Source organism: Lepus europaeus, chromosome 14, assembly GCF_033115175.1.
Source record: "Lepus europaeus isolate LE1 chromosome 14, mLepTim1.pri, whole genome shotgun sequence".
Classification (NCBI taxonomy): Eukaryota; Metazoa; Chordata; class Mammalia; order Lagomorpha; family Leporidae; genus Lepus; species Lepus europaeus.
The window spans coordinates 17,558,017-17,579,806 of NC_084840.1; the positions used below are offsets into that span (position 1 = coordinate 17,558,017).

At 60.8% G+C, this 21,790-nt stretch overlaps 1 protein-coding gene across 4 annotated transcripts in view; it reads right to left on the minus strand.

The window, feature by feature from the left end:
* Positions 1–2,614: 2,614 nt before the first annotated feature.
* The window catches only part of LMOD1 (leiomodin 1), a 51,620-nt gene continuing 32,444 nt past the window's right edge, over positions 2,615–21,790 (minus strand). For all 4 annotated transcript variants that reach the window (XM_062211588.1, XM_062211589.1, XM_062211591.1 and 1 more), the window contains 2 exons: positions 4,004–5,521; positions 2,615–3,323 (listed from right to left, as the gene is read on the minus strand). In XM_062211588.1, coding sequence (XP_062067572.1) covers positions 3,297–3,323; positions 4,004–5,521 — 1,545 coding nt within the window. In that variant the 3' untranslated portion in view covers positions 2,615–3,296. The remainder of the gene's footprint in view (positions 3,324–4,003; positions 5,522–21,790) is intronic.

The window sequence follows — 21,790 nt, forward strand, 5'->3', positions numbered from 1 at the left end:
CACCCCAGGGCTGGCCTCCCTTGCCTTGATCCTAGGGTCACCATCCCCACACTCCAGGTGACAGATCCAGCGAGGAAGTTGTATACTTGTTCAAAGAATGTTGCTCACTTTGCTTCTTTGAAAAGCACACACACACACAGAGATCTTCTTCCATCTGTTAGTTCACTCCTCAAATGCCCACAACAGCTGAGACAACCAGGCCATAGCCTAGAGCCCATGTGAGTGGCAGGGACCCGAGAACTTGAGCTGTCACTGTCGCCCCCACAGCATCAGCAGGAAGCTAGAATTGGGAGTGAGGCCGGGACTTGAAGCTGAGCACTGCGCTATGGGATGCAGGTGCCCCAAGCGGCACCTTAACCCCCGCATCAGATGCCTGCCCCGGATGTTTGATTCTAGTAGAGGTGCGCCAGCTTAATTTGGCAAAGCCACCACCGGCGCTCCGGCTCTGTACTGACCCAGTCACCCGCGGGGTCAGGGGGTTGTCTTGTCACCGAGCTGGAAGGCAGGAGGCCGGAGCTGCTGGGCCAGCGCCTTGCACCCAGGTTCCGGCGCTCCCGTGGGCAGAACTCTGCACCCGGACTCTTTCCCAGGGAAAGGCCCTTGACCCAGACGGGGAGGGGCAGCTGCTGCGCTTGGAGACAGAGCCGGGCTGGGGGTGGGGGTGGGGGTTGGGGTTCTGCCTTCCTTTCAGGGCCTCCGGGTCCTCGGGTCCTGGGCCCCAGCTCCTCTCTCGGAGCTGAGGAGGGGAGATGCGCAGGATAAACTTCCTGCAGGTACTCTTAGCCGCGAGCCCAGGTGTGACAGAAGTGCTGTGCGGAGGGAAGCGCAGAGCCCGGCACTGCGCAGGGCGCTCCGGGCCAGACCCGCGACCGTGGAACGGGGCACGCTCGCGGGTGGCGTCCCCGGCCTGGAAGTGGGCCGCGGGCATGGCGGAGACCCGACTGTGCCCCCCGGGACCGGGGCCGCAGCTCCTCGCACCCCGCGACAGCGAGGAAGGCGCCAACCTCGGCTGGCCGGGGTCTAGCCTCGATCTTGGTGCTAGCCTTGGCGCGTGCCGGCCGGGCAGGTGGAGGGAAGGAGCCCAGGGCAGGGGTGTCCGGAAGCGACTGCCCGACCCGCGGGCTGCGGGAGCGGGAGGAGAGGCGGGTTCCACGGGCGGAGGGGCCGGGCGTGGCCGCGGGGCGGGGCGCCGGGCTCGGGTCGGCGGGGAGACCTGAGCTGGGTCCAGATTCATCCGCCTGGACATTTGCGGTCTTTGAAGCGGGTGTTCTCCCCTGTGAAATCCAGGCGCCGGGCGAGGGCAGACCCCGTCTGGCTCTTTCCCAACGGGTTTCAGGAGGGAAGCCGGACAGTCTGCCGGCGCGGGCGGGGCAGGGGCGGCGTCGGGAGCAGGAGTGTGGCCCCTTCCCAGCTCAGCGAGTGTCCGCCGTGCGCCGAGCCCGCCCCTCTGCGCCCCCCAGACAGCCCGGAGCCCTCTGACCGCCCTTTCTCCCGGCCTGCTTCCTCGGATGAGAGCCCGGGACGCGGCCGCCTCCAGGTGGCGCTGCGCTCCCGCCTCAGGTTCAAATGCACTGGCGGACCGATGACATCACCCCGCCGGCTAGGTCCCAGGTCTCTTGTTGCTTGGGAACGGTGGGGCGTGGCTTTTCCCTCCGGCTAAATCCTGCGTGGAGTTTGGCAGGACTTCCTAAGGTGACAGGTTCCTTTGGACCTCCGTTGTTGGGGTTCTGTTAGGGCTTCCCACGCTTTCCTAAGACACCATGGGCAGTCTCTTTTGGGCAGGGGACGGGGAACTGTGAGGCAGGGTTAAAGGCCTGAGCTCTGCCTGTGGCTGTGGGTAGTGGGCGGCGCTGACCCGGCTTGGTTCCAGCTAACACCTTTAGCATGACAGCAGCCAGCAAGGTTCTCCATCTCCTTGCCCAGACACAGGTTACGGGGGTGCAGGGCGAGAGGGTGCAGAGTGCCCCCTGGGGTCTGGGTCCTCAGGCCTGTCCAGACCCAGCAAGGGCTCCGACCCCACCCCCAAGATGCAGAAGCTGTGGAGGCAGAACAACCTGCAGTGGAAAACACATACAGGTGGCGGCTTCCTGGTGCCAAGGCTGCCAGGCATCCCCGTGCCAGGAGAGCCAGGAAGGTGCCTTTGACATGCAGCAGACGGTGGGTGCGTGGGGCCAGAGGGCGGCGGCGCAGGAAGTGAGCTGGGACCCGCGGGGAGAACTGGGGGCTGAATAGGCTCCCCACGCTGTTGCCCGGCTTCTCTGCTGCCCGGCTGGCCTGTGACTGCTGTTAGAGGCTGGCCCCAAGCCCACGGCAGGAAGAGTCGCAGAACGAGCATCCTCGGAACAGGCCTAATATAGGCATCCCAGGCCCAGCTTCCACTCCGCCTGCACCTCCGAGAGCAGCTCTGGCCACAGACACCAGGGAGCAGCACACTTCGGGAGCAGGCCTGACCTCCTGGGCCTGGGCAGCCAGGTCGGGGTGGGGGGCGGGGAGTCTCCGCTCATTTCCTGGTCAACTCGGCAGGCACAGCAGGGCCCCTGAGCTTCTAGATTCTTCGAGGGTGAGCATCAGGGCCCTGGGCATAGCAGAGAGGTGAGGCCCAGCCAGTCACGGCTAACGGTTTGTATATATTATCAAAATCTTATGGAAACAGATACACAGCTATTTATACAACAGCAGTGGGTGTGCGGCAAACATCGGCTTTGGCATCGAACCTTCTGGTCCGGCTGCTGCCTGCCCCTCCCCTCCCGCTGGAACCCGCTCCCCGCCAGACCGGCTATCCCCGCCACGTGCTCTGCCAGCCAGGGCTAACCAGAGGGAGGGCTGGGGGCTCCTCAGCCCCTCCCGCTCTCCTGTGGGCCCCCCACCCTCTCAGACCTGCCACTGCCCAACAGCTTTGCCCGAGGGCTCCTCAGAGGTCTGAATCCTGGCCCTGGAGGGCGGCGGGGCTGGGGTGGGTGTGGCCGTGGACACAGCTTTCCTCTCGTGGCTCCTGGGCCTCTTGTGGCTGCCAGCCGTGCGGGCCCCGGGCAGTGCTGTCTTCTCGCGATGAGCTACAAGGGCTCTTCTTGTCTGGAACCCTCAGCTCCAGGTACACAAGCAATTTCGGAGAGCCTCGGAGGTAAGAGCAGGGAAGTGAGAAGAGACAGGGCATCCTTCCTGGAGCGTGGTCCAGGCCTCGAGCCCCCGCATGGCGGCAGCAGGGGGGCCGGGGTGGGTGGGTGGGGGCCGTGTGGCCCTGGGAGGTGAGGCCCGGGCGGTCGTGGCGCGGGCAGACGGTGCCCGGCTGCCTGGTCCTACTGCAGCAGCTTGGGCACTTCCACCTGCAGGGGCAGAGCACAGACAGGTCAGAGGAGGCTGCAAGGGGGCCTCTGCTGCCCCCTCCGGCTCCTCCCCCTGGAAGGGTGGAGCCCCGGCCTCCTCAGCTGTGGCCGTGGGAGGAGCAAAGGCCAAGGGTGCTGCCCAGGCACCATGTCCCCTATCCTGTGAAAACTGGACGCCGTCCATCCCCTGGCCCCTGGGACCACAGCGGAGCTGGTCCTGAATGCATGGCGCCAGGGCTGGGGCACAGCACCAAGGCCGCTGTCAGCAGGCAGGGCTTCCAGGCACCAGGCTGCCCGGCCCAGAGACGGCGCATGCGTCCATGGCACGGGTTGGACAGAGGCATTCTCTCCTTGGGGGAGCCCGACATGTGGGGCTTGGCTGGCCCTGGGAGGGGGTTTGGTACGACAAAGAGCATTTTTGTCTCAGGGAATGGAGAAGGCTCAAAGGAAGGAAGGGCCTGGGGGGGAGCAACTCTGCCGAGGCTGCAGGAGGCAGACACAGTGTGGGGGGCAGGGGAGAGGCCGAAGGACCCAGAGGGAGACACGGGTAAGGGCTGCCTGGAGGTGGGGGCCTGGCCGAGACGACCCGAGGGCCCGGCTTTGTGCCTGCAGCCTGACCTGAGCTCCCCTACGGACCCCTGCCCACCCAGCCCGTGGCCCCGGCCCACGAGCACAGCTACCTTCTTGAGCTGCTTGAGGTTGCTGGAGCGGATGGCGGCCAGCAGCTGGTCGCGCGAGTTCTTCTCCTGGGCGGGGAGCACCTTGTCCCCCATCTTCCTCTGCGTAGCTGGCGACAGGGAGTTCTTCAGGTTCTCCATGATCAGGGGCGGAGCCAAGGGAGGGGGCGGGGGCGGGGGTGCGGCTGGAGCACCCCCTTTCTTGGGCGAGTTCTTGGGGGAGGGTTTGGGGGAGGGCTGGGGCGAGGTTTTGGGGGAGCCCTTGGCCAGGGCCCCAGCCTTGGGCACCTCCAGCAGCCCCCTCTTCTCCCCGCTGGCCTCCTGGGCCTGCCTCTGCTCCTGCAGCCGCTTCTGCCGCTGCTTGTCCATGTTGCGGCTGAGCAGGTTGGTGACGGTCATGCGGGGTCCGGCCAGCTCGAAGTGGTAGCCCAGCTTGAGCAGCGTGGTGTTCTCCTTGAGCAGCTTGGCGATCTCCATCTCGGTCTTGCCGCCGCAGATGTGGCGCTGGTTGTGGAAGCGCAGCTCGGTCAGCGTGCTGTTCTGCAGCAGGGCCCGGAAGATGGCCAGGATGCCCTTGCCCGTGATGTGGTTGGAGTCCAGGTTGAGGCTGGTGATGGTCTTGTTGGCCTTGAGCATGATGGCGATGGCGAAGGCCACGTGGTCATCGGCGCGCGTGTTGGCCAAGGCGAACACCTTGACCACAGTGTTGAACTCCAGGGCCTCGGTGAAGCGCACCAGGATCTCGTTGGTGATGCAGTCCGAGTTGTTGACGTTCACCTCGGTCATCTCCGGGTCATTGTTCTTCACCCTCTCCAGCGGTTCGTCGAATATGCTGGGAGCCGCCTCCTCCTCGGCCTTGGCCGGTGCCTCGGCGGCCTTGGGGGGCGCCGCGGGGGCCTGCTTCTCAGGCACTTTGGTCTTGCTCTCGTCCTTGGTCTCCTTTCCGGCGGGGGACGCTTCTGTCTGGCTTTCCTCCCCCCGCTTCTTGACATCTGTCTTCCCAGGCGCCCTCCTCGCCTCCTCGCCCTCCTTCTCCCCGTCCGCACCCCCGCTGGGTCTTGTGGGCTTCTCATCCTCTTTCCTGGGTTTCGGCTTCTCACCCTCTTTCCTGGGGTCTGGGCTCCTGCTCGGCCCTTTGCCCTTCTCTTCCTCCTCCTTCTTGGCCGCCTCCTTGGCCTCCTCTCTCTTCTTGTCCTTGTCCCTGCTCACGCCCTGGTGCCTGTCGCCCGCCTCCTTCCGCGAGGCCGCCGTCCTGGGCTCCCCCGCGCCCTCCTTCTTGTCCACGGCGGCCCTGACCCGGCCCTTGTCCAGGCCCCTGATGAGCTTCTCCTCCTTGGGCTTCTCCCCACCCGGGCCGTCTGCATCCCCTTTGTCTCTGGAGACACTTTTCTTCAAAACTCCCTTCCTTGGCTCCTTGCCCAGATCCGGGTCCCTCCGGGGGCCCAAGGCCTTTGTGCTGGCATCTCTGCCCCTCTCCTCTCCATTCTTGGCGTCTGCGTTGCTCTCCACTTTCTTGCTTTCCTAAGAGTTCAGAAAAGAAAAACAAACATGAAGTGGGAGGATGAAGCACCCAGCACCGGGACCAGGGGGAGGATTGGGTCACCGCCCTTGACCTCTGGAGGAGCGCTGGTGTTGGCCTCCATGGAGGACACCAGAGGGCGCCGTGGAGTCCAGCGGCAGAGCCCAGCCCTCAGGGCCCGCACCCTTTTCCGTGCCTGGGACTTAGGACCGCTCTAGAAGTTTCCTGCCACACCCTGCTGGAACCGGAGGCAAACAGGAATAACCACCATCTCTGATCCTGTCTGTCTTCAGTGTGCATTTCTGTTCACTGTGGATTTTAGACATCAGTTCGGGTTTGCAGAAACAGAGACTCAAACAGGTGTGATCCAGCCCTCCGTGTTGGGGGCCAGGTGTCCCGCATCCCTCACCCTCGCCCCGCCCTGCTTCCCAGGAGTTCTACAGGTGCAAACCTTTGCAAAGAGATGTGGGACATCAACACAAGGTTGCTGACATGTTGTTTCACCAACTAAAGCTCTCCCTGGAGCCCACCATCGCCATCGCGTTGAGGCATAAATGGAATAAAGGAGGCGCCTCACATCCGGTGTGTGTCTTTCACATTATCCCCCATGCTCCTCGAGGAACCCTAGGGTCCCCTGGGCCAGCGACCTTGGGGGGACTCTGCCAGACCAGATCCCGGACGCCTTGACTCCATTCTGACCACGCACAGAGTCAGCGGAGCTTTGTGTGGGCACAGCCACCTGCCCCTGCACGGGCCCCTTTCCTTCTAGGCTTCTAGGCTGAGCCAAGTTTGTTTTCCTTTATTTTTTTTTTTTAATAATTCAGGAGACAGAGACAAAGATAGACAGAGAAGGCTCCCATCCACTTCACTCCCCAAATGCTTGCGACGGCCAGGACTGAGCTGGGCCGAAGCCAGAAGCCGTGAACTCAAATGCAGATCTTCCACGTGGGTGGCAGGGATCCAACTGCTGCCTCCCGGGGTCTGCATTGCAGGAAGCTGGAGCAGGGCGTCGGAGCTCCAGATGGGACATGGGTGTCTTAACCACTAGGCCAACCGCGGCTGCTGGGCCCTAATTGGAGGGAACCTGCTCCTCATCCTCACCCGAGGAGCAGAGGAAGCAGCAGGACTGCCTGAGCTTAGATGTCGGTGTAGCTGTCCACCGCCCAAGGCGACCGCAGAGCAGCGGGACTGCAAGGATCGCCGTGAGCTCCTTGCCCAGCAGATTTTTAAGAGGATGAGACCACGGCCTGGGTATCAGAGGGTTGTCTGTCTTCCACGGGAGCCCAGCTGGGGTGCCGGAAGAGGGGAAGGAAGAAGGAAAAGCCCAGGTTCTCTCCACAGCGCTCCCTCACAGCTGTTCTTCCCGGAACGGGTGGAGAGTGACAGGTGCCCCTGGGCTCCTCTGCTGGAACCACAATGGGCAGCCAAGGGGCCCAGGGCTATGGAATGTGCCCCTGGCTACCTCCTCTGCTCTGGGCGCCTCACTGGGGCTGTGGAGATGGAGCAGGGGCCACAGAGCCCACCTCAAACTCCTCACACGGGCTCCCCGGGATCTGGGTTTGACACAGCAGGTCCCCTGGGGCAGAGGTGGGACTTCAGTGCCCACCGTGAAGAGGGACCCAGGGTCGCACTGCAGGTGAGAGCTGCGGGGCCTCCTCTCCCAGCCAAGTGCGCAGGTCAGGCCCAGGGCAGACTCAGGACCTCAGGGCCCCCACACTGCCCAGCTGCCCTCCCAGCATTCCCGCGTCACTCACAGGTTACATGTGCAGGGACACTGGGGGTCCAGAGAGACCCTCACGGAAGCAGCTTCACATAACAAGTTCAAGAAACACTGGGTTTCGGGCCTGGTTGCTCATGTCAGACCTCCTCCTTTAGGACAAAGCTGTCCCTCGCCCGTGGGCGCCCGCGTACCCCCTGCCACCCAGGAACCTCACTCGCCAGCTGCTCCTGAAGACCCAGAGCTGCCATGGGGAACCTCCCGCCCCCGCCCATCCCGCACTGGTTTTCCCACGTTAACCCCTCTCTGCCCAACCTCTCCCTTTGTCCTCATCTGGGATGGCTGGCTCTCGGTCTCCCCCCTGCACAGGGGTCCCCGTGGGTAGGATCTGCCAGGCGCCTGTTCCTGGGGAGGTGTGCCAGTCCTTTAGAGAGAACCTAATGGAAAACAGGCCGGGTGGGGGAAGGGCCGATTAATCATCGGTTTCCTCCAAATAGCCAGGAATGAGTGGGGCTGGGGCTTGCCGTGGCTCGTGCAGCCCGGAGAGCACAGCGTTGCCTTAAAAGGAGAAGGAGCCAGAGCCCGCAGCTCCGCAGGCCGCGCTGGGCCCGGCCGTGCAGAGCTGCCTCCTTCCTGCTTATCTGAAAGGGAGTCCCGGCCAGGCCAGCCTCCTTCTGCTTCCAGAGCTGTGGTGCATCGTGGTGACCCCGAGTTATTTTTGCCTGTGTTCTTGTCTCCAGGCCTTACGTGACCCTTTGTGTCTTAGAGTGAGAGGGGCTCGGGTTAGATAAAACAGAGCTTCCAGGGCCTCATTTCTCCCCACTTAGGAAAAGCCTTAGAGCTGGGGGGAGTCCTCGGGGAGAGGTTTGGGAGTCCCGCAGGGAGGCAGGGGAATGGACAGGATGGCCTCTCACAGCCTGGGACACGTGGTGAGACTCAGGGTGCCGTGCCTCCAGTCTACAGCCCCACACTGCTGCTCTCCTGTCTGTCACCTGCCTGGTTCGCCAGGGTCCAAGTTCAATGCCACTGATGGATTCCCTTCCTTCAGCTCCACACTGCTGCTTCCTGAGGGGCCTTATCTGATTAGACAGAGGAGAGAACACTTCACCTCCATTGCCAACAGAGCAGAGCGGGGCTGTGTGTCTCAGCACAGGTCCCCTGCAAGCGAGGGCTTACGACGGCCAGGGCTAAGACCCCCGATGGCCGGCCACGCTTGGCAGCCAGCCCGAGGCCCTGTGAGCCCCCAGCAACCATACCAGCCTCTGCAGACACCCCAGCTCCAGGCAGCTGCAGGGGAGGGGCTCACCTGGCAAGGGGGACAGGGAGGAGGAAGGAGCAAGCCTGCCTGTGGGAGGAGGGGAGAGCCAGGAGGGCAGAGGTGATGGTCAGGGACTGTCCCCTCCTGTGTGACATCACCGCGTGAGCCCCTACCCACAGCAAGGCCGAGGTGACTTCGTGATTCAGACAGTCCAGTGCCACTCTGGTAGAGGTCCCCCAGGGCTGCCTGGCGAGTCCCTAATGGCTTTCTGCAGGGGGCTATCTAGAGGGCCCCCAGCTCGAGCCCGGGCTGGGGGCAGGGCCTCTGGGGTCCCCGGGTCTGCTTCTGTGGACTGTCTTCCCAGGTCTTAGTGAAGTCCCCGAGGGCACAGGAATCCGCCCTGGGCTGCGGTCTGCTTGGCTTCTCCGGGATCAGGGTTTTGTTTACCAGGAAAGCACCAGGGGATCGTCTCCCAGGCATGTCTCCCAGACCTGCGCCTCGCACACAGGTCTCTCCCTGCCTCCCTCCTGGTGCTGCACCTGCGTCTCTCACTGGCCCTCCCTCGTCTCACAGGGGAACGAGGTCCCGTTCCCCTGCTTTGCCCACGCAGCATCTCTGCAGAGGCCCAAGACCCTGGCCCCGCTCCCGCCAGCCACCTGGTGACCTCCTGGCATCAGGTGCCGCAGCTGTCAGTGCCATCTGTCCGTACAAGCCATGGCAGGGAGGAGGGGCTGCCTGCGGGAGGGGCTGCCAGCCGTCCCTGGGGAGAGCAGCTCCCTTCAGGGCTGGTGTGAAGGGCAGGGCGGGCGGCACGGCCCAGGGCTAGCGCAGGGCAAGGGAGCCACCCCTCCAGTCTCTGGCCGCCTCTTGCTGTTTTCCACCAAGGAGACAGAGTCCAGACTGTCCTGATGAGAAGTTCCAGGAGCGTCCCTTGGCCCCTCAGGACAGTGGCATCCCTGGGAGCGGCAGGCGTTTCCCCTGGTTGTCTGCAGCAGGAGCCCTGCACTGGCTTGGGCCAGAGCTGCCGGCTTTGGACAACTGACAATGCACCCTCCCGGATTTTTCCAGCAAAGCTCTGCCCACGGTGACATGGGAGCCCCCTGGCTCTGTGTGCAATCCCTGTGCCTCCAGCTAGCTGTGTGACCGTGGCTGAGTTACTCAGCCCCTCTGAACCTGTTGTCGCACACACGCCATGGCACAGGCACCCTGCGGCTCCTCACTGGGCTGTAAATGGCAGAGCCACGACTCGAAGTCCTGATGCCAAGGACAGGAAATGCCAAGAGGGGCTTGGGGGTGCCGGGACCCTCATGCGAAGTGGCTGACCCACGATGGCAGTGGCGCCTGTCCCCTCCTGTTGGCAGCCCCTGCCCTGGCTCTGTGTTCTTGACCAGGGGAAACTCAGCACGCAGTGGTCAGTGCAGGTGCATTTTGTCTTTTTTCCCAAACCCTAGGAACCTGCTTAGAAGGCTGGTGGCTGGGGAGGGACCTGGCTGTTTGGGGCAGTCTCCCCTGGTCCCACCATAACCCCATGTGACAGAGGCGGGGGTCGGTCAGGAGAGCGACTGGTGTCGTCCTACCAGCAATGGCGACCGGCCTCTGGAGGGACCTTGTGAGGGGCTGGCCCTGTCCTGTGGCCCTTCGTTCTATGATCACCATGTAAGGGACACAGAGTCCCCATGGCCGAGGAGGGGACAAGCTGACGTCAGCAGACATAGCACAGAAGGCATGGCCCTGTGGAGCTGAAGTGTGGAAGATGGAGCTTCCCCAGTGTCTGGCAGCCTCCAGATCATGCCGCGGCCACGTCCCCTGCTGTACAGCGCCCCCTGCTGGAAGGGCCAATGGGGGAAGCTGACCCCAGAGCTGGGGCTGGAGGAGGCGAGGGTGGGATGACACCACCACCTCACCCCTGCGGGCTCACAGCTCTGGAAACATACTTTCTGGAATGTTCAAAGGCTGTCCACAAAGACCCACACGTACGCTCAGCTCCTATCCATACCTGGAGTACAACAAAGCCCGCAAGAAACAGGGGCTCCACATTTTGGGAGGGGGCTTTGTCATATGATACGAGGGCAGTAGAACCCCCTGCTCCCTGTGTGTGTCTGCAGCCTCCAGCCCCTGACCCAGGCAGCAGGGAGACTTGGAGGAGCCCGGACAGGTGCAGTGTCCCCAGATAATCCACACAGGGGCCGCTGGAACTGGAGCAGTGTCAGGCTCAGACCCCACACGGGGCCTCACGGAGACCCCTCCACACCAGGGACAAGCAAAGGTCTCAGCCAACCCCTGCCCCCACCACGAACCTGAGCCCTGCCGGGAGACACTCTGTAAACATGACTGGTGACATGGGACACTTGTGCCTCCTGCTCCCTCAAAGGAACGCAGGCCATTTGGGCATAGCTGTCCACACGCTCAGGGCTTCAGAGGGGTTGGCCAGGGCACCCCCAGGGGAGCGTATGTACCTCGGAGGGTCCGAGCTAAGAGGCCAAGACCCATGCAGTCACAGGGCTAAGAAAAGCCGGGCCCCTGCTGCCCCATCCCCATCCTGCTTGACCCCTTTCTGGCTTCCCAGGGCCAGCCCCCTTGTGAGCAGGTGAGTCAACTCCCAGGGGTGGCACTCGGGCTCCAGGCCCCAGGCAGAGTGGCCACAGAGGCGCAGGCCCCGGGGCCGCAGGCAGTGCCTCCTTCCCTGTGAAGATGCCAGGGAAGAGGCGGGGCCACACCCCACAGGGGAGAGCCTGGATCCCAGGCCCAGCTGCAGCTCCTGATTCCAGTCTCCTGCTGATGCACACCCTGGGAGGCAGCAGTGATGGCTCAAGTCCTGAGAGCTGCACACGGCGCACTGAGGATTCCTCTCCCCACTCCACAGGAGAAGTGGCTGAGGCCCGGGACCACACAGCTCCTCCAAGACGAAGCAGGGACTCAAGTCCAGGGTCACGGGCTCTAGATGTCTGGCCTCTGTGTCAGTCTTGTGTGAGGGGCCGCAGGCTGAGCCACTTTCGCTTCAGTCCCCACCCCAGCACGAAGGAAGAAGGCTACTGACAGGCTACTGAGACGCTGTAGGTCACGGGGCAGAGCGAGGGGCGGGCGGCCCTGGTCTCAGGAGGAGGGGGCTCTCTGATCAGATCCCCACAGCGCTGAGGACACTGCTGGAATCCACCACTTCACAGTGTGCTCTCGGGGGGGGGAGGGGCTGGGGGGTGGGTAGTTAAGGCTGCTGGGGTTGGCCAGTGGCTCTAACACAGGCGGGCTTCCCTGCTGTGCTGCGCCCTCCAGTGTCACAGCGACCCCCTAAGGGATGGGTGCCACACAGCTGCAACACTTCACAAAGCCAGGGAGTCTGAGCTCCAGGCACGCCCATGCTCTGGGCCAGGCCCTGGGCTCGGCTAGGGTAGGGCATGAACCTGGGAGTCTCTGCAGAGAGCTGGGGAGTGCAGTGTCACCCCGGGAGACGGAGGGAGGGTCCCAGATTTGTTTCCGGGCATGGCTGGGAGAGGGTGGCTTTGAGAGACAGAAGACCAGGGTCAGCCGCCCACCAGGAGTCAGGGTCTGTAGCCCGGCGACCTCCCTCTGTGCCACCCGTGTTTATCACTTCCCATGTTGGTTTCCCAAGTGCTTGACAATGAGACTCTTACATTAAAACCACCGTGTGCTTCCCTCTGGGGCCAAACATGGAATAAGCGGAGCTGAGCAAACTGCACCTGCTCCACACTCAGGCTTGGGAGAGGAGGAGACCCAAAGGACGCGTGGACGGTGCTGGCTTCAGGGAGCTGGCGCACCTGGTAGGGATGGGGGAAGGTGCCACCGGAGCTGATTCCTGGAGGAGCAGGAGGAGGTGAGAGGCTGAGGAGCAGAGGCTCCCCCTCCGCCAAGCCTCACCCGGAAGCCCTGGACTCCATGCAGGCACTTCTCCTCCCCTTCCTCACCTGGCCTCGTCCCGCCCCCACTCCCACCCCTGGCCCTGTCCAGGAGCCTGCCCTGCTCCGGAGAGCTGCCCTGGCCCCCAGCCTTCCATGGAGCCCCTCCCCCATCACTGCCCTCCCTGGCTCCCTTGTCTTGGCCCCTGTCACTCCGCGTCCCCCTTGGCCCGCGCACAAAGCATGCTTTATTATCCACCGGATCCCCGGCACAGAGCACAATGCCTGGCACGCAGGAGACGCTCAATGGTGTTGAGTAAATGAACAAGTGAACGCTGTCCAACGAGCGAAGCCAAGTATTAGTCTGGAATGAAGGAGGTCAAGAAAGTTTACAGAGGGGCGAGTGTTTGGCGCAGCGGCTGGGACAGGCATGGCCCACATCAGAGCGTCTGGGTTCGAGTCCTGGCTCTGCTGCGGATTCCAGCTTCCTGCTGAGAAGCAACAGGTGATGGCCCAAGGAGCTGAGTCCCTGCCACCCCATGGGAGACCCAGCTGGAGGTCCAGACTCCTGGATTCAGCCCGGGCCAGCCCCAGCTGTGTGGGCATCTGGAGGAATGAACCAGGGTGGGAGATCTCTGTGTCTCTGTCCCTCTGCCTCTCTGCCTTTCAAAAATAAATGATTAGAAAGAAAAGAAAGTTTGTAGACGAAGGACCACACAGGTGACAACTCTGCCTTCCGAGGCCGATGCTGAGGCATAGGGGCACCGTCCCACACCCTGCACTCACCACTGCCGGAGGAGGTCCCCACAGCAGAAAGGCAAGGGCCCAGGGGCCAGGGTGGCCTTGGATTCAAGACCCTGGACCTCAGCTTTCTCAGCCTGGCCCAGATTCATCACCCAGCCCCCAGAGCCATCTCACTGCAATACCTGTTAGGCCAGTGCTGCCTCGGTACCAGGGCTGGTGATGAGAGCTTGCTCACCAGGGCACATATGCTGAGGCCCAGGCAGGCTGAACCAGGGTACGACCAGTGGGCACTGGTGCAGGGGGCCTGGGCTACTGGGAGAATGGGGCTGTGTGACTCCATCCCACCTTGGAAAAGACAGCCCAGGGCTCTGCCATTCAGGGCCTAAGAGAGTCACGGCGTCTCTGGGAGAGGTCTGCCTGACACAGGTGTCCGTCTGGGGCCCAGGGCTGTGTGCCCGTGTCCACTGTGCATCTGCAGACTCCCAGGCCCCTCCCCTCCTGGGGCTGGGTCCAGACCAGGTGGGCCAAATACCAGGACTAACAGTTGGGTGCATCCCTGCATATGCTTAGCTTCCTGGAGGCCACACAGCCTGCCTGTGCCCTTGAGGATGTCAAGAGTTGGGGGAGGGAGGTGGGAGCTGCGAGGCGCACGGGGGCAAGGGGCCAGCTCCCCAGAGCCTGCCCACCACTGACTGGCCCTAAAGGAATGCGGTAAACAAGGCGAAGTCCGGCCCCCCTGGGCCAGAGGTGGGAGGCCAGGGGTGGGAGGCTTGACCACTCTATCCCAAGGGCTGTGCAGCTGGGAAGAGGTCAAGTCTGTTTTAGGAAACCAGAGACTTGTGAGTTTCAGGTTGGGGAGTCAGGCCCCAGAGCTTTCCTCTTAGCTCCCGGAAAAGGGAGTTCAACACAATGCACATTTTCCGTGAACTTTTTGAAGAGCCAGCATTCTTTGTTTTTTTTTAGAAAATCCGTTTGAGAGGCAGAGAATAAAAGAGAGGGATAGAGAGAGAGAGTGTGTGTATTCACTGGCCAGGAGTGAAACCAGGAGCCGGGAGCTCAGTCTAAGTCTCCCGGGGGGTGGCAGGGCCCTGACTACCTGTGTCACCGCCACTGCCTCCCAGGGGCCCTGCTGGCAGGAAGCTGGAGTCAGGAGCCAGGGTTGGGAACCTGGCGCCAGTATGGAACGTGGACGCCCTAAACACTGGGCCACACGCACACCCCCATACTTTATTATTATTTTTTTTTAATTTGAAAGACAGAGACACAGAGAGCAGGAGAGACGCAGAAGAAGAGATATTCTATCAACTGGTTCACTTCCCAAATGGCTACAATAGCCAGGGCTGGGCCAGGTCAAAGCCAGGAGCCTGGAACTCCATCTGGGGCTCCGACGTGGAATGCAGGGGCCCAAGCACTTGGCCATCATCCACTGCCTTCCAGGAGCATTAGCAGGAAGCGGATCCAAAGTGGAGCAGCTGAGACTTGAACTGGCGCTCTGACATGGGATGCCAGCAGCCGTGAACCCACTGCACCACAACGCTGGCCCCCACCTCCTCGTCCTTTCTTTAACAGCTGTTCTCTGGGCCACTGCTCGAAACATGACCTTTCAGGCCTCACCCAGCCCACGGCCGACCCTGCTGTTGCTGAGGAAGGACGTGAGGGCAACAGGGAGACACAAGTCCTACTAAGTGGAGGACGCCACTGCAAAACGGACACTTGGAAAACTCAGACTCGGAACGTCCTACCCTGCGCAGCTGTGCAGGGCCCACCGCATTCCTCCAGCCGTCCCTCCCCGACACTCGGCTGGCCGAGGGCCGCTGTGCATGAAGCTGCTGAGACCACGGGTCTACAGGTGTCTGAGGGGAGCAGCTGGAGGGAGAGCCACGTTCATGCTCTCTCTACACCACTCGCCCCGGCTGCCTCGCCTGCTGTCCTGCCCAGCGTGTCCATCACCAGCTGTGCCACCAGTGTGTCACCATCCCCTGCCCCAGCCCTGAATCTCATGGACCCCCAAGCCTGCGTGGTGCCCCCTCTGCAGCTGGGCCATATGGGGAAAGCAGCCCACCCACGGCTCCCCTCTGTAAAATAGCCTCCTGCCGTGGGGCTTCCAGGAGGCACCGTGGGGAAAACCTTGAAGGCAGAGCTGCCGCTGAGCGCTCTCAGTGCCACACTCCGGCTGCCCTAGGAGACTCTCCTTGTCCTCTTGTCCCATGCGCATCTCCTTGTCCCAGGCATCTCCGGAACCCCTCCTTCCTCCCAGCTGTGTCTGAGCACCGTGAGCCCCAGGCTCTCACCCCCACCACCACCCTGCTCCTTCCCTCGCCTCCACCTCCTGTGCAGCATTAATTTTCACACGAATCCCATCCCTGCCTCGCCCACCAGGGGCCTAGCCCTCCCTCCGCCCTTCTTTTACCCAAACTCCCCCCTGGAGTTCTCCTTGCTCCTCCCCATTCCCTCTTCAGCCATTCACAACCTTGCCTCCCCCCCATTACCCAGAAGTCAGTTCTGCCCACGGCACCTGGGCCTCCATTTGATTTTGGCTGCCCGGGAAGCAGTGAGTGTGGGGGCCAGGCCCTCCCCTGTGGTTTTCTTCCCAGCTCCCAGGTGGCCCCTCTTCCTCTGCTTGACACAGAAACGTGGGGGTCTCAGGGGCTCACTGTCAGCCTCCTGGGGTCCCCTCTGCCTCCTCTCCCTGGGTGACCGCTCCTTTCTGACAGCATCATCATACACACTCTCTGTGTGACATCTCTCCAGGCTGTATCTCTGGGCCCCCGTGACACAGGTCCAGATTCCCAATTCCACAAGTCTAAGGAGCATCCTGGCGTCCTCCAAGACGGGGCCCTCGCCTCTCCTGGCGGCCCTCGCCCACTCCTGCACTGCCCCCCTACTTGGCAATGGCCCCCATAGGTGTCCAGCAGCTCCAAACAAAGCCTGCTGGGGAGGGAAAGGGGCACTCTCTCATCACTGGCAGCCCCAGGACTTTGTGGGCGGCTGCTTATACAGGCGGCTTTCTTTCCTCCTCTCCCTCTCCCTCTCCCCCGGGCCCTCCCCGTCCTCCCTGAGGGGCGCGTGGCTCATGGGACAGCACAGCAGCCTCTCCCTGTGCTCAGTAGCCTCCTCCAGCATGGGGGTGTTCTGGAGCACGGATCCCTGCAGTCACAGCTTTGCTGGGACCTTTCTCGGTTCTGTGTCCCCTCAGGATGGAGCCTGGACTCAGGGAGACCTGAGACCTCGTCGCTAGCCTCCCTCTCTGGGGCCTGCCTTTGGCTTTTCTCCCGCAGCCCCCACCCAGCCTGCTCTGCAGGGAGCCAGGCCCCGAGCCTCCGAGCCCTGGTACACAGGTGGGGTCCTCTCCAGGGAGGTTTCAGCCTACACCTTCAGGTCACCTGGATCTGACTCTGGGGTGTGATGTAACCTCTTTTTTTTTCAAGCAGGTATCCAATACCTGGACCACATGGATGATGGGGGGAGTGGGTGTTTTATAAAAAAGAAAATAGGGGTTGGCCGGCGCCGTGGCTTAACAGGCTAATCCTCCGCCTTGCGGCGCCAGCACACCGGGTTCTAGTCCCAGTTGGGGCGCCAGATTCTATCCCGGTTGCCCCTCTTCCAGGCCAGCTCTCTGCTGTGGCCCGGGAAGGCAGTGGAGGATGGCCCAAGTGCTTGGGCCCTGCACCCGCATGGGAGACCAGGAGAAGCAACTGGCTCCTGGCTTCGGATCAGCGAGATGCGCCGGCCGCAGCGGCCATTGGAGGGTGAACCAACGGCAAAAAGGAAGACCTTTCTCTCTGTCTCTCTCTCTCACTATCCACTGTGCCTGTCAAAAAAAAAAGAAAATAGGGGCTGGCACTGGGTTAAGGTCAAGCGACGCTGGCATCCCATATGGGCACCGGTTCGAGTCCCGGCTGCTCCACTTCTGATCCAGCTCTCTGCTATGGCTTGGGAAAGCAGTGGAAAATGGCCCAAGTCCTTGGGCCCCTGAACCCACGTGGGAGACCTAGAAGATGCTCTGGGCTCCTGGCTTTGGTCTGGCCCAGCCCCAGCCATTGCAGCCATTTCGGGAATGAACCAGTGGATGGAAGATGGCTGTCTCTCTCTGCCCCATTCCCCATAACTCTGCCTTTCAAATAAATAAATAGATCTTTTACAAAAAAAGAAAGAAAATAGTTTTTAAACAGTTTTATCTCACAGCCCAAACAAAACAGAATAAAACAAAGAGCCAAGACCCCTCAGCTAGGGGTGGGGGAGAAGGCATAGGACTGGGGGTGGACAGAGACAAGGGGGGGGGTTCCTTCATCTTGCTTAGCCCCAGGCCCAGCCCCATGCAACCTGGTTCTGCTCCCCTGAGGAAGAAGTCAGCCCAGGCTGGTGATGAACACTGGTGCCCAGCGGAATTGCTGGGGGTGGGTCTCGGGCCCCATCCCCAGCTCGAGCACACAGGGAACCCCACGACTCATTCCACCTCCTAGGACCACAGCAGGGCTGCAATGGCACCAGGAGGAGGCCATGGTTTGAGAACCTGGGAAAAGAGGCCCTTTGCTGACACCATAGCGGGAGAGCCAGCTTCGCGGGCAGCGTGCGCACCGTTGCAGCTTCTGGAAAGACCACGAGCAGTGTGCACACATGGGCACCTGTGCCGGATGTGTCGCCAACTCTAAGGGGATGGGGATTCCTGTGGAGGTGGGTCCTGAAGGGCCGGAAAGGACGTGAAATGGGGGAGGGGATCGGACCTGCAGGCGCCCAACAAGAGCAGTAAGGCAGGCAGGCATGGCGATGAGTGTTTGCTTCTCACCCAGACCCTGTCTCCTGCCAGCAGGGTGGCATGCATCTGACTGCACGTGGACCAAGACAGAGGGGCTTGGAGGTGAGGCTGTGGCTTGCGGCCTGCATAGGAGAGGCTTCCCAGGCAGTGCCTGGAACCTGGGGTTTTGGGGGTGGGAGTGGGCAGGCCCCTCCTCCCGCCCCAGGGGGCTGAAGGTTCTGCTGGCAGACCTCTGCCAACTGACCGAGGGTCAGCTCCACTGCCCTCTGTGGGCCTCAGTGTTTTTGCCAGCGGGGCTGGTGACTCATGCTGGGAGGTTTGGAGCAAACCCCATTTTTGGAGAAACCAGGAAATCTCATTGGAGACACAAACAAGTGACTTTAGCACTCAGCTCTCCGAGAGGCCTGGCTGGTCCTTTCTGCTTCTTCCTTGTATTCCAGCAGAGTTGAGAACCCAAGCAAGTTTGGGTAACATTGTAAAAGTCTATTTAAATGTAAGCTATTTGTCCCAGACTACTGAGTCCCACACGGGTCCCTGGGGGACTGCGGGTGGGGGGTGGCAGGAGGAACATGCTGTCCTCTTGCTGCCTGGGGCTGTGAGCAGAGCCCTGGCTCTCCCCCTCTGGCCTGTTCCAAACAGAAAAGGCTGCAAGGCCAAATCAGGATGCGTGTCTGGGGCTCATCCCCTGCACTGCCTAGGGCCTGTGCTGTTGCCACTTGGAAAGTCTTCATTCTCGAACAAGGACTCCTAGTCCCCACCTTTTCATTTTTCAGAGTCCTGCAAATCCTGTAGCCAGTCTTAGGCCTGATGGACAAACAGGCGCCCAGGATGTCAGCGGGAGGTCCCTGCCTTCCTGCCTTCTCCATGTTGGAGTGTGACACCCCAGCCCGCAGACAGACACGGGGACGTCAGCCCAGACTCTTCCTGCAGCCCCCCCCCCCCCCCCACTTCCTAATCTGCAGCAGACTCTCTCCAGCCGGGCTGCCGCCCAGGATGTGTCCCTTCTCTGCCCAGAGGACTCTCTTTCTTCCTGCCCCTCTTCTTTCTTTTTCTTCTTTTTAAATTTAAGTTTTAGTTATTTATTTGAAAGGCAGAGTTACAGAGACAGAGGGAGAGACACACAGAGAGAGCTTCCATTTGCTGGTTCACTCCTCAAACCCATGACTGCTGGAGCTGGGCCAGTCTGAAGCCAGGAGCTAAGAACTTCTTCCAGGCTTCCCAAGTGGGTGAAAGGGGCCCGAGCACTTGGGCCATCTTCTGCTGCTTTCCCAGGCGCATTAGCAGGGAGCTGCATGGTAAGTGGAGCAGCTGGGACTCAAACCAGCACCCATATGGGATGCAGGCCTAGCCTGCTAAGCCACAGCACTGGCCCCCTGCTCCTTCTTCTTTTCAACTTTTTTTTTTTTTTTTTTTTTGACAGGCAGAGTGGACAGTGAGAAAGAGAGACAGAGAGAAAGGTCTTCCTTTTTGCAGTTGGTTCACCCTCCAATGGCCGCTGCAGTAGCGCACTGCGGCCGGCGCACTGCGCTGATCCGGTGGCAGGAGCCAGGTGCTTCTCCTGGTCTCCCATGGGTGCAGGACCCAAGGACTTGGGCCATCCTCCACTGCACTCCCTGGCCACAGCAGAGAGCTGGCCTGGAAGAGGGGCAACCGGGACACTTTTCAACTTTTTATTATGGGAACTTCCAGCTGTGCTGACAACTAGAGAGCAGCACCATGCGTCTAAGGCACCAGCGCTGCTCGGGATTCACCTGGGGGCCCACCCCTTTTAGCCCACCCCTGCATTAGATTATGTCAGAGGAAATCCCAGGTGTATCGTGATTTCGTGTGTCCACAGTTCAGTGTGCATTTCACTTTGAGAACACAGCTACTATACCATGACGTGCCACAGACATCCAGCGACAGCAGGCCCTCCCAGCCCAGCGCCCTCTGAGCAGCAGGGCCAGCTCCCCAGCCCGGGGCCCTCTGAGCGGCAGGGCCAGCTCCAGCAGCGTCTGCCTGCTCACTGCCGCTGTTTCCTCACGGGGGGACTTGAGGGCAAGCACCTGTCCTTTATTTCTGCTCTGAGCACCTGGCCTGGCAGAGCGCTCTGCACTTCATAAGTATTGGCTGCCGTGAGTTGCAAATATCTCGGCTCTCCTGGCAGCGTCCCTACCAAGAGCTCGTGCTTGAAGACTTCCAGGGCCGGGCTCAGCTCCTCCTGAGGAAGTCAAGACGCTTCCTTTCTTTTCTTCTAAAACCTTGTTGTTTTTTCTTTTCAGGAAGGCAAGTGTTGCAGCACAGGGGGTTAGCCACTGCTTGGGACACTTGCATCTCACATCAGAGTGCCACCTCCTCTTCTGATTCAGCTCCCTGCTAACATACCTGGGGGGCAGCAGATGATAGCCCAACTATTTGCATTCCTGGCACCCGTGTGGGATACCAGGAGGGAGTTCCTGGCCCCTGGCTTTCTGTCATTCTGCCTTTCAAATAAATAAATAAACTAAAAAAAAAAAATGTGCACATAGAAGCCAGCACTGTGGTGTAATGGGTGAAGCTGTTGCCTGCAGTGCCAGCATCCCATATGAGTGCCAATTTGAGGCCCAGCTGCTCCACTTCTGATCCAGTTCTCTGCTATGGCCTGGGAACATGGCAGTGGAAGATGGCCCAAGTACTTGGGCCCCTGAACCTGTGTGGGAGACCCAGAGGAAGCTCCTGGCTCCTGGCTTCCGAGGACCAGCTCTGGCCATTGTGGCCATTTGTGAAGTAAACCAGGGGATGGAGGATCTTTCTCTCTGCCTCTCTTTGCCTCTCTGTAACTCTGTCTCTCAAATAAATCTTTTAAAAATGTGCACAAGAGACAGCATTATGGCACAGAAGGTTAGGCTGCCACTTGCAACACCAGTATCCCATATCAGAGTGCAGGTTCGAGTCCCAACTGCTCTGCTTCCAATCTAGCTTCCTGCTAATGTACCTGGGAAATCAGTGCAAGATGGCCCAAATACTTGGGCCCCTGCCACCCACATGGGAGACCAGAATGGAGTTCTTGGCTCTTGTCTTCAGCCTGGCCCAGCCCTGGGTGTTATGGCCATTTGGGGAGAAAGCCAGTGGGTGGATGATCTCTCTCTCTCTCTCTCTCTCTCTCTCTCTCTCTGTCTCTCTGTTGTGATGCCTTTGAAGTAAATAAATAAATATTTTCTTTAAAAAAACTGTGCAAAGATTTCAAAAATTTTTCACTGAAGCAAACTTATCTTTTAATTCCACCATTTCATGAATTTTTGGAGTCCTCTCACGTTTGAAATGTATTCTCTCTTCAGGCTGCTCTTCTCCAGGCTAGAAAGTGTATCTGTGGGGCAGGCACTTGGTGTAGCAGCTAAGACGCTGCTCAGGACACTGGCCTCCTACACAGAGTGCTGGTTTACGTCCTGGCTCCTCGGTTTCCAATCCAGCTTCCCACTAAGCACCTGAGGAGGCAGCAGACGAAGGCTCGAGTGCCTGGGCTCCTGCCACCCACATGAGAGACCCAGACTGAATTCTGTGCTCCTGGCTTCGGCCTGGCCCAGCCTTGGCTATTGTGGACACTGGAGGAACAGCACACAGAACATCTCTCTGTGTCTGTCTGTCTGTCTCTCTTTTTAAGATTTATTTATTTATTTAGTCAGAGTTGTAGAGAGAGCGGGAGAGACAGAAAGAGAGAGAGATCTTTCATCTGCGGGGTGCACTTCCAGATGGCCGCAACAGTCAGTGCTGGGTCAGGCTAGGAGTCAGGAGCTTCATCCGGGTCTCCCATGTGCTTGGACCATCTTATACTGCCTTTCCCAGGCCATCAGCAGGGAAGTGGAGCAGCCAGGATGAGAGCTGCTGCCCACATGGGACGCCAGCTTTGTTGCTGTCAGCTTTACCTGCTGCACCACAATGCCAGCCCCATCTCTTTCCCTGTGAGTCTCTCTGCCTTTAAAACAAGTG